Source organism: Cyprinodon variegatus, unplaced genomic scaffold (genome assembly GCF_000732505.1).
Source record: "Cyprinodon variegatus isolate N-32 unplaced genomic scaffold, C_variegatus-1.0 Scaffold638, whole genome shotgun sequence".
Classification (NCBI taxonomy): Eukaryota; Metazoa; Chordata; class Actinopteri; order Cyprinodontiformes; family Cyprinodontidae; genus Cyprinodon; species Cyprinodon variegatus.
This window is the reverse complement of record NW_015151091.1, coordinates 404,255-416,862: the sequence shown is the minus strand read 5'-3', so window position 1 is coordinate 416,862 and position 12,608 is coordinate 404,255. Positions and strand designations below refer to the sequence as shown.

General features: G+C 35.9%; 2 protein-coding genes across 2 annotated transcripts in view; both read right to left on the bottom strand.

Moving 5' to 3' along the window:
* Positions 1 to 1,044, bottom strand: part of LOC107096610 (chromosome unknown open reading frame, human C16orf45) — a 13,645-nt gene extending 12,601 nt beyond the window's left edge. Inside the window, exon 1 of the mRNA XM_015393343.1 lies at positions 788 to 1,044. Within this exon, the coding sequence (XP_015248829.1) occupies positions 788 to 875 (88 nt within the window). The 5' untranslated portion in view covers positions 876 to 1,044. The remainder of the gene's footprint in view (positions 1 to 787) is intronic.
* Positions 1,045 to 4,131: 3,087 nt separating this feature from the next.
* Positions 4,132 to 12,608, bottom strand: part of mpv17l (MPV17 mitochondrial membrane protein-like) — an 11,645-nt gene continuing 3,168 nt past the window's right edge. The window contains exons 2-4 of the mRNA XM_015393348.1: positions 9,976 to 10,046; positions 9,092 to 9,121; positions 4,132 to 5,973 (exon numbers count right to left, since the gene is read on the bottom strand). Of these exons, the coding sequence (XP_015248834.1) occupies positions 5,743 to 5,973; positions 9,092 to 9,121; positions 9,976 to 10,046 (332 nt within the window). The 3' untranslated portion in view covers positions 4,132 to 5,742. The remainder of the gene's footprint in view (positions 5,974 to 9,091; positions 9,122 to 9,975; positions 10,047 to 12,608) is intronic.

Genomic DNA, 12,608 nt, shown 5'->3' with positions numbered 1-12,608 from the left:
TATATATATATATATATATATATATATATATATATTTCCCACCTGATATATATCAGGTGGGAAATGTTTCATCCATCAGTCTTTATTGGTTTAGATTCTAGAACAGGGTAAAGCTCATTAAAAAAATATACAAACATAACTTTTTTTTGCAGTACAGCTCAGTTCAAACACTCAAGCGATGGAGACTGGTTTATTTTGTTACAAGATTTACATAAAACTATTTTGATGTTCAGTATGGATAGAAATGTGCATTTCTTGGCAATTAAGATTAAGTATGAATCTAATTTCAAATAGTTTCCAAACATCACAAGCCTGCATTGTGAAGTTTTTTGGGTTTCTTCTATGTAAACCAAAGCTGCTGTAAATCCTTATTATTCCGGTCAGTCTGAGTCATCAGCCCCATGCAAACTCCATAAATATAACTGGCTGCTGACACATTCATATTGATCAGAGAGATGCATCATGCAGACAGTATTAATGTAGGAATCAGTGTTGCATTATTGCAATGATGAGAAGAAGTTTTAGGGACATTTATTGGCTTAATCCCATGCACAGCCGCTTATTACTCCTGTAGGCTATGTTAAGTAATAGGCCCTAATGGCACTGAAGCAGCGTCAGGCTGACGATTCATCAAACCCCTTTAGTGAGTCACACTTTAACCATTTCAGCGCTGAATCTGGCTGCTCTGAACGCTGTTATGGCCAAAAGTACAAAACCACTCAGCCCCGCTGGTCTGCATTAGCTGGAGTTTAAAAACATCACTACATTAGGATGCATGTTTACCCACCTTTGTCCGTCGTCCACGCCGTTTCCGACACGGCGCCGTAGCTGCGGAGCGCTCGCTCCGTGTCCGACAAAGATTTCTTCAGCTCCATGTTGAAGAGGAAAAGAAAGATCCGGGAAGCAAGCGGGAGCCTTGGGGTAAATGTTGTACCCTCTCCTCCTTGTCTGTGTTTCTCCAGATGAGTCAGTGTTCACCCGGTGACAAGCGACCAGCGAACCCGAGACGCTGAGAGCATCTTCAGCCGAGGCTTCAAATCCTGAACAGATGTAAGGGATGCAGGGAGCATGCGCAGTGAGGGCGGGGATGAGGGGACCTGGGAGACACGGACTAACTCCAGGATCATGATGGCTCGAAAGAGGATTAGGCCACTGAAAAAAAAGGAAAAAAAAAGGTTAACCTCAGAATTCTGACGTTACTCAGAATTCTGACTTTAAAAAAAAAAAAAAAAAAAAAAAATCAGAATTCTGAATTTTTTTCCCCCTTAGAATTCTGACTTTAATCTCAGAATTCTGACTTTTTTTTCTTAGAATTCTGACTTTAACCTCAGAATTCAGAATTTAAATCTCGGAATTTTTACTTTATTCTTAGAATTCCGACTTTAAATCTCAGAATTCTGACTTTAATCTCAGAATAATTTTTTTTCCTCAGAATTCTGAATTTAACCTCAGAATTCTGACTTTAATCTTATCAAGCCATAGCCATGTATGTTTTATAGACTAAACTAGCTCTCTTGTTTTAATCACCTTCTGCTCTTCCATTAATGAAATATCATCACCAGGGACCCCTCGGGCACGTAAAAGGTCACCTAATTCCTTCTTTTTCCACCAATGTGTTTCTGGCCCTCCCAAACAACTCAAATCTTTGTCAGTGAAGCTGAGTGCTCCCACATCTCTTCCTTCATAGTGCCCATCTACATTAAGATCCAAAATTCTGAGATTAAAGTCAGAATTCTGACTTTTAAAAAAAAAATCAGAATTCTGAATTTAATCTCAGAATTCTGACTTTTTTTTTCTCAGAATTCTGACTTTAACCCCAGAATTCTGAATTTAACCTCAGAATTCTGGCTTTAATCTTATCAAGCCATAGCCATGTATGTTTTAAAGACTAAACTAGCTCTCTTGTTTTAATCACCTTCTGCTCTTCCATTAATGAAATAGCATCACCAGGGAACCCTTGGGCACGTAAAAGGTCACCTAATTCCTTCTTTTTCCACCAATGTGTTTCTGGCCCTCCCAAACAACTCAAATCTTTGTCAGTGAAGCTGAGTGCTCCCACATCTCTTCCTTCATAGTGCCCATCTACATTAAGATCCAAAATTCTGAGATTAAAGTCAGAATTCTGACTTTTTTCTCATATTATACAGAAGTAAAATTTAAAAATCAGTTAACTTTTTAAAAATTTTCAGTTGCCCTAATCCCCTTCCGTATGACGGTGATGGTGGCGATGATAAAAATAAAACAGCTGTGTTACACACACTTACAGTGAAGCATTTGGATTAGAAAATGTGTAAAGCAGAAAGTCTATGTGCGCAGCACATGCGTTATCTGCACCTTTCTCTGAAAACAGATAACTAAAGACAAAGAAAGGTGTAAAACATTTAAACATTACCTTAGTTTGGTAAATTACATTAATATTTTGAGTGTTAACTTTCCCTTTAGCTGTAGTTGTAGATCAGGAGCGGTTGTAGACCAAATTTACTGGGTGGCCAGCAAGTTTTTTCATTGGGAAGAGAAAAAATGGGTAAACAAAAACAGGGCAGTTGCTCATTATTTGATATTTTATGGGTGCTACAGAAGCAAGGAGCCAGCCTGCATTGAATGACGTGAGATTTCTACTTAATCTAGTTAATTTAAATATTATTTTGTTCTGATAAAAAAACATACAAATCTTGTTTAAAATGTTAATTTCACTTTATCTAAAATCACAAATAACTCTAAAGAGTAATTGAAATAATTAGTTAGTAGCTAAATAAATATCTACTTCAGGTTAGAAAAGTGGTAGTGTTGCATGGCTGCAGGGTTTGATGATGAATGTCACCTAATTGGATGACTATCTGATGAGGGGCGTTGTCAGTGATGCAACATCATCAGCAAAGTTACTGATGCAAAAAAAGAGACAGGTCCTACTAAATGTTTGAATAAGTTAGAAACGTAGACAAATGGCTTCAAAATGAGTGAAACATCTAAATGAAAAAAACTATAAAGTATTTAAATGGATATAGTTGCATGCTGCATTACTAAAATGTGAGGAAATAATGAGTTAGCTCCTGAAGTTCTGTCTCGATGGTTAATGAATACATTTGGACTAAAGTGAAATATTGTGATTTAAGAAAGCATGATGTTGGTGGTCTTTGGAGAACACTCATAATTCAGGAATATCACTTTTTTTTTAATACTTACTTAAAAAAAATATAAAATAAAAAATCCGCTGTAATCAAATCAGAATTAAAAGTTGCATGTTCATCAGCAACAATCTCATACTCCATTTAGCTTATTAAAATTTTCTGGAGCTTATGTAAAAAAAGTTTACCCCAATTTTTCTATAACTTATCTTTTCTTTCCAGTTCTTAGTGGGCTTACAATATTGTATTACAGTACTATAACATGAGAAACTATCTTATATATATTTTATATATAATATCTAGTTCAGTGAAAGTTTCCTGTAAGTTCTAGAACGTAATCATTTAGCATAGGGGAAGTAACTGGTAAATTCTTCATAAGGTATGAAAATTAACTACATTAATTCCCAAAGTGGAGTTTTGTGCAACAATAAGGTGGAGGACATGAATTTCTGAATAATCGTGATTGGACACCATGTACATTAGTAAAATAAGGACAAAATATTAATTTAATTAATTTGAAAATCCCAAAACCACAGAGATATCATGAAATAATAAAATGTAAGAATTTGTTAATTTGTTGATCACATAACTAAATATACTATTAATTATAAAATGCAGAGTTAGACATCTGATTAATTATTGTTTTATAATAAAATCAATCAAAAATACATTGAACTAAAAAAGAAAAGGCAATAATTTCATTCTGGGCGTGCAACAACAGTCTGGCTCTTTTACTTTGGGGGTCATAGACAGAAATATTTGGGAACCCCTGACTAATATATGAGAATACAGGCTGTTATCTGCTTTGATATTTTCCAGTTGCTTTGTGTTCAAGCACTTAGGACTCCCCTGTCCTGATTGATTACGCCTGGACTAATGTATCATTAATAAATAATTGAATTTAGGCGGCAATCTCCTTTGCTCTAAAATTAGTAAATGAGCAATTCTCTATATAAACCCAATAAAAAACACAATGAGTCAAAATAAAGTTTAATTTATTCCATCCATAATATAATCCTTTGTAATTAGTGCAACTAATGCAAGACAAGATCAAATCATTTTAAATATAGCACCAATCTGTTATTATGGAAATCTACATAAACAAAAGTCAGAGCTTTAATTGTGCAAACCAAACCTTAAATAAGCTGCTAGGAAAGGGAAAATTCACTTTTATGACATTTATGTTCCAGTGTTTTAAATCTCCACACAAATATTCCCTTAGCAAGAAAACATCCGGAAAAATATCATTTTACAAATAATACATTTTTACTTTCAAGGATGCAGTTTAAATATAAATAACACAAACAGGTGTAGCGTTTGCCTTGCATTTCAAAGATATACAATATTTACTCAATTATGAGACACATGAAATGTTACAGTCACATAACATCGCATGCTAATATCTTCTCCACAATATTAAAATAAAACAGAAGTGGGTATTTTTCTACAGTTTAAGAAGAAAAAGGAACTAAAACATTGTCAGGGCAGAAAATGACAGCAGGATCTGAAGATTTGTGTCTTAAAAAAAACAAGCTAGGTAAAACAACCCCATGCAGAATGGAGATATAAAATAGCAGAATATCAAATGGAATTCATGTGAATTGGAAGAACAGGTGGGAGGGATTTGGAAATTCAACTAAACTTATTAAATCAAATGGAAATTAACCAGAAACTACCTTCCACATGGAAACTATCAACTGTACTATTTCAGTCGTTGTCTAGAGGTGGTTAGGCTTATAAAATTATAGTATTTCCTATAAAACAAAAAGAAAATTTTGCTGAAAAGTACCTACCAGTACAAACATGTATAAAACATGACATAATAAAGAGAAAGCAGCCAGTGATCTTCTGCTACTCTTTGACACTTAAACCTTTCGGCACATCTTATAAATTCAAGATATGGCATTTTTTCGCAGTGATTTACTGCTGGATCTCAGCATTCATTTCTGCAGTGATTCACTGTATTAAACTGCATGTAGTTCCTCTTTTAAAATACAGAATTTAAACCTTGGGATTATAGAAGATAAGGCTCCCCATACAGAAGACTCAATAGGACACTAGTAAATTAACGCCGTATGAAGGGAAACTATTGTTAAACTGAGGAGACTGCTTGGAGGACGTGCTAAAGCTAAGACAAGAAGAGGTATAGAGGGGTGGGTGTGATATTTTAATGTCCGATTAAATCAATTCAATCCCATTCCACATAGTGGAAATTAAACCTTGTTGCACCTTGCAGTTAGTATCATGTCAGTCGATTTAAGCTGATGAGCTCTTAAATATCGTCAGCACTAGTAACCTTGTTCAGATGAGCAAAAGGCTGTTTGGCTGGAAGTGAAACAACAGTTTATGCTAAAAGAAAAGAAAAACATGCTGATTGCTCAGCGTTATGTTGGGAAGTAGGATTTGATCGTATTGTTTACATTTATGTTTCATAAATGTAAAACCTGAACTCATTCACTGGGTGTTTGCAGCATCAGTGAGACCTTAGCAGACGGGTCTCACAAGGTTTTTGTAAAACGAAGCCATGAGAGGTAAGAGAGCAGGTCCTGTCTGCTTGACCTGCTGCTCCCTTTTCAGACACGCTGTTTTCATCCCTTTAGAGCAACAGGCATTTCTGCTACTTTACAGCCCTGGATGCTGCTGCTTCCTCTACCTTAAGCTTTGAGTCTTCTTCCTTTTTGGACGGTTCTGCTGCATCCTCTTTAGGTGGGAACATCCATGCCAGAGCGGCTCCAGCTGTTCCATCCCCGGTCTGACGTGAGAAGCAGAGGAAGGTGGCCCAAATGAAGGCGCAGCAGCCGGTGAAGGCGGTTCGCACGTACAGAGGCACCAAGGCGAAGTTCAGAAACTTGGGGAGACAGACACCATTTATAATGGGAAACACTACTGCATGGACACACATAGACAGAAGCTGATAACCCGCATCAGGTTAGAGATGCTGTTGTTTTAAAACAGGAACATTAGAGAAAGCACCAGAGAGAGTAGAGCCTCCTCCAGCTGTATGCAGCCTAGCTAGAGTTTCTGGTTTCAGATTGTTAAACAGAACGGCACTTGAAAAATGCTACTTAATTGTTCCATGTTTGTGCTTTAGTGTATTATTTAGAAGCAAATGAACAAATACATTTCAAAGATAATAATTGGGCCTGTTCTGTTACAGATAAAAGCAATTACAGATTTTTTTTTTATAAATATCATGAAATTCAAGATGCCAAGTAACGTTTACTCAACTTTTAATTCTGAACCTCTGTATCCATTAAGTATTTCCTTAATTCACCATACTTTTACCAGTAATCAGCTATTTGAATTCTATATAGATAAGTTTGATTACCGGTATATTAAAAATAAGATCATTGGCACCCCTGAACTCGGTTAGGACTGTTTTGATCCAGTTCAACTTTCAGTCACCAAAATTACTATGTTCATCTAAGCCTTCAACTTGTATAATAGACCAAGTTCCAACCAAGTTATTTAAGGAAGTATTCCCACTGGTTTCCACCTCCACTAATGATATTCTCATGGCTTCAGATAATAGACTTGGATCTATACTTGTCCTGTTAGATCTCCTTGCTGCATTTCATACAGATGATCATAATATACTCTTAGAAAGTTATAGCCTTTGGACCAGAGTCTTTGAAAAAGAAGAAAATTGGTGTTATTTTTGTTTAGGACCTGTAATTTAAATTGCATATCAAAGAGGTTTCTAGAATTTTCTTCTTTCATCTGTGGAATATTGCAGAAATTAGAAATATCCTGTCCTGGGGTGATGCTGAGAAACTAGTCCATGCATTTGTTACTTCAAGGCTGGACTATTGTAATCCTTTATTATCAGGAAGTCCACAAACTGTAGTCAAAACCCTACGGCTGATCCAAAATGCTGCAGCCAGAGTTCTGATGAAAATTAAAAAGAGAGATCATATCTCTCCTATCATAGCTTCTCTTCATTGGCTTTCTGTTAAATGCAGAATGGCACTTAAAATCCTCCTTCTCACATATAAAGCCTTTAATGGCCAAGCTCCATCTGATATCAGAGATATGGTTGTTCCTTATGTTCCTGCAGGTTTACTAGTGGATTCTAGAATTTCTAAAAGTAGAATGGGAGGCAGATCTTTTAGTTATGAGGTTCCTCTCCTGTTGAACCAACTACCAGTTTTAGTCCATGAGGCAGACACCCTGTCTACTTTTAATTGTAGGCTTAAAACTTTCCTTTTTGATAAAGCTTATTAGTTAGAGGGGCTCAGGATTTCCTTAGCTATCTCTGTGGTTGTGCTGCTATAGGCTTAGACTGCTGGAGGACATAGGGACCCCTTGTCATTATTCTGCTTCATTCCGACTCTATTCTCCCATTTTGCAGAATTTGTTAGATCGATAGCTTCATCTGGTCTGTTCTTGTTTGGATTTGACACCATCCTGGAGAGAAATATCAGCCGTGCTGCTACCATCAGCAAATTCAGTTATAGATGATAGAGTTGGGCCTGATTTTTGTGTTTAGTCTTGTTTCTCTGCTAGACATAGCTATGGGTTCAGCTTATACTGTGACTAACTGCATGAGCTCTCTTTAATCCCTCTGACATAAAAACTGACTCAATGCAACATAATGCCATTGAATATCTATTATCGCCACATTCTATCCAGGAGCTGTTTTTCTTTCTTAGAAAATGTTTTACCAATTTGACTGTGTGATCTGATTGAATTGTGTCTCTCTAAACCATCCTTAGACGATGTAATGGGAATTGGTGCTACATAAATAGAATTGAATTAGGATCTAATTTTATTTGAACAGTTTTAGACATTTTATAAATTTATTAAGTGTCCGCACTACATACTCACATGGATTTTGCTTTTAGGAATATTTCTATAATGCAACTCTTTACAAATATCTGGTAACCATTTAATTCTGTGACTTAGAGGCTTTTGTCTCCTTGGTGTTAATCTGCCCCCTTGTTAATCTGTTAAGGATCAGAAGGTGTTAAATACATGTGGGAAAGTGTCCAGGATGCATCCAGGTCCAATGGCTCAGGCCACATTCAGACACGATCCAGAGAACATGTTTTACTGGAAATCTGTTCTGGGCAAAAATAATCTAAAAGCTTTACATGAAAAACTCAAACCTGAAAAGAAAAATAAATAAATAAATGTATATATATATATATATATATATATATATATATATATATATATTGTTAAGCTTTTGGCTTAATCAAAAATATGAAAATAATTTTCTGGAAATCATTTCAGTCAGGGCTCAGTTACAAGGAGACATTTTTCGGACAGACACAAAAACACTAGCCTGACGTAGTCCGACTCAATTCTAGTCAGAATATGAGTCTGATACTGCTCCATAGAGCTGTGATTATGGGGCGTGTTTCGAACGAACCAGGAAAAAAAATGCCTCTGCACTCAATTGGATAGACCTACAACCAATAAGAGCAACGGAGTGCGTGACGTATGTTAAGCGAGGCATAGTTGTTGTCCACAAAAATCAAAGCGTGCAGTTTCACGCCTAGAATAAGAAGATGAGACTTGATCGCGTTTCTCTGTTCCTCTTTTAAAATTAATTTGCTGTCGATATCTTCTAGAACAGCCCTAATAGCAGAATCTACTCACCTAAACTCTCCAGCGGCAGCCATTATTGTTGTCACCCAAGCGCGCATTGGTCACGTGGTTGATTACGTTACTGTTGGTGATCTGTCCATCATCGTATAAAGTCCGCCCTGACAATTTGATTGGATCGCCTGACAGTGGGCGATAATACTCGCGCTACTATGGAGCAGAGCCAGACCGAACTTCCCCGAACTCAAACCTTGTGGGCGGGACTAAGTTCGGACTGGCACCCAGGCTACAAAAACACCACCTTCTTGGAATCAACAGTGATGCGTGCTCTTTAAAACCTTAGAATTAACCACAATTATTCCTTGATAGACTCTGGAGTTGAAATTATTTTGTGAAGATAATATGTAAATAATTACCTGCATGAATGGCCAGAACATCAGCCCAGTCTGAAAAGACACAAAAAAAATCAGACTTAATTTCACCTGTAAAATGTGACTGTAAATGCATGGAAAGAAAATGTTAGTTTAGTAAGCAACTGTGACTTTTTTCATGTTCAATGTGGCAAAAACCAACCAGTTTCCCTGGTTCCTCTGTGGTAGACTGAAAAATTCTAAACTCTTCTTGCCCAGAAGTTTCAGATCCTTGACTGACATTTAAATAGTTTCCTAAAATGTAAATGTGTGCAAACCATTGCTAGTGTTGATTTAAAACAGTTTCTTTCAATTAAGATGGAGGAATAATGCACCATTAACACACAAAAAAGTATAAAGTGTGCCGTTCATTACCAAGATGGATTCATCCCCGCTGAGTTGTTTTTTTTTTATTAGAGGGGTAAGGAATAAAAAGAAAAAAAAAAGGAAATACAAAACTATATTAAAGCGAACCGGCAACTATAAAATTTGCCCAGAAATGTTGTAGAAAACATTATCAGAAGTGCTGACAATAGAAGAGCCAGTGAGGTTTGGTAACCAGATCCTGTCGAAAGTGAGTGTTAAACAGGAACTCTGAAATGTGAAGTAGCTTTGGAATGGATGCCAAACCTTGTGGCAGAACCGGTCTTGAACCTCCAAACATTTCACAGCCATCCGTGCTCTTCCAAAGCACTGATTCATACTGTGTTATATCAGCAGCCCAGAATGATAATACTGTAAACAAACTTCAACATACAGGGGGACCAACAGGTGGTATCCTCCTTTTTCACAAGATACGGACTATTTGTATTCTCTCTGCCTGCTGAATTAATTTTCCCCCATTCTTTGTCAAATATAATTTGAATAGATCCATATTGTTTCAGACCTACCTTATATGTGTTTAGGAACTTTTCCCTCCAGTCCTCCAGGATGTCTTCTTTGCCCTCCAAAAAACTGACACCTGCATGAAACAGAATATCCCAACGAAAAACAATTAATAGAAAGTGGGGGAAAAAAAGATAGTTTAAAAAAAATAATAATAAAAACTATTAATGGTATTATCTAAAAAAAAAATCCTACAACTTTTTATTTATTTTTTTCTAACAAACATTAGTCATTTAAAAAGAAGTAGCTTTATATTCAGACGACATAATAAACTGCAGAGGTTCTACTAGAAATTGTATATTGAAGGAGTAGATGTTTGGACCTAATTAATTTCCGATCTAATTAATATGCATAGAGGTTTCGACAGGTACAATGCATTTAATAATAATATCCGTTTCATTATAATCAAAACTCGGTACAGCAATGTTATCTTAACTCAGTTTACATTTGGTTAACTTTTGGAGAACTCTATCTTTTAGAAGTTGAGTTACCGCACTGTACTTTCTACCTGAGTATTATCATCATGAAGGTTTGCTTCTTTTATAGTTGAGAGTAACTAAATGAAGACCCAAAAAATTTAAACCACAAATGCAACAGATGCACATTTGTGATTCAGTTTTTCATTATTCTGATAGTATTTTCTATCTGTTAAAGTGTAGAGATCAAATGAATATAGAGAAAACAGAAGATATGTATCTGGGAGTACTTTACTTTATTGAAAGTTTCGTAAATCCTATGTTGGAAAATCACTCATTTGGAAAATAATGTGTCTGTAACGGTTATTTTGTCATCGTTTTAGAAATCCTCTTATAAAGAAGCACATACATCTTTTTATTTTTGTATGTCTGATCATCATATTTTTAAATAATTCAAATAAATGTCACCTTTTTTCAAACAGCTTTTACTCTTACTTGGGTATCTTCGTGGATGGCTACTTTACATTTTGACTTTAGTATTTTTTAGGGACAAATTTTGCAATTTTTAGTTGAGCTTGGCAGTGCTACTTTCTGATCAATGTCTTAAAATTCAAGCCCGCTGAGCGGAGTTCTGGTTTAAAATTTTCAATTTGATTCAGTGTTTCACTTTTTTTGGCAGCGCATTGAATCTCTCAACAACATATATAAATAATTTATCATAAATAATATGCATTGTTTTTACAGTTCTAATGTTAGGCTTAAAAGAAGTAGGCAGCTTGGTTATATGATAGTTTTAATAAAGTGAAGGAAAAAAAACTGCTTTAATGTTTAACTCATAACAGAAGCAGTCATCCTAACTAGATAAATGCTTTCAATTATTTAAATTACACATTTTCAGAAAGCATTTTATTAGCACTATAAACTTCTTCTCAGTTGATGATATTGAGGGGTAGTATGCATACAACTGTACTTTAGGCAGTTGGTTGGTTAACGATCAGGTTAAACACATGCATTACAACGTAGTTCTAAAAAGTATTTGAAACACAAAATATGTTGCAATTTGTGCAGCACTGGAACAATATTAGTAAAATAAATGCTGCTACTTGGAAGTTATGGTATTTAACAGGACAGGTTAGTTTAATGTTAATGTGCAAGATCAATTATGAACGAAGAACTAGTGCAGGGGTCACCAACGCGGGCACCGAGAGGCCCTCAAAGACCACATGGGGTGCCCTCAGAGTCTTCTAAAAATAGAACAACTCAAACAAATTTGAAATGTTATTTTTTTTTCTCTTGCACCTGTATTTAATTATTTATAGAGCATTTCAAAATGACAATGTCTAAAATAAAATTAGAAATGAAAAGAAATATGTTTATAATGTAATAAGAAAATTTTAAGAAGTTAAAAAACAAACCACTGGATGTTGTTTTCCAAGTTTGAAGACATTTCACTTTCCATTCAGGAAACCCCTTTAACTTTTTTAATTTTGATGGAATGACTATGACCTGGACGACTGGGAATCTTCACCAGAGTCAGAGTTTACCTTAACTTCTTTAAGGTGAACTCTGACCCTTGCAGTTCATGGGTCAGTATTGGTAACCTTCCTATGACTCAGTACAGTTGAAGTGGCCCTCATCCTTAAAAAGGTTGGAGACCCCTGATCTAATGTTTCCCTGTATGCAGCTATCAAAACAGTTCCTGTCTTGGGTTTGATGGCTCAGAGAATGTTTTTCCTGCCATTTACCTGTCAGTGACACAGATTAATCCTATAGAGGAGTCACTGAAGAGAGTTCTCTAAACGTCCAGGATCTTCTTTGGTGTCCAAACCAAACCACAGAGTTACAGAAGTGCTTTAAGCAAACTAAAATGGAGGCTGATTGGAACTGGATCGAGTGGAGGAAAGAGTACCGTCTCTACTGAGATACATAAACATAAGAGCAGGTGTTGCTTGCCCACATCAATATTGGTGTGGTAATGATAGAACCTTAAAGTTCTAAAGTTAAAATAGTACACCCAAAACATGATTAGCCTTCATTTTCTACTCACCCCCATGCTGAACAACACTCTGGAGTCCTTTTTTGATATCTCAAATGCATCTGGAGATCTGGGAGGCTTCTTGCTGTCTGCTGACATTCAAATAATGGAGGTCTATGGCGCCCGAGACAGAAAGGTCCATAAAAGTCCACAAAAACGTGTCAAACCAGATGAAAGTGCGCATTCA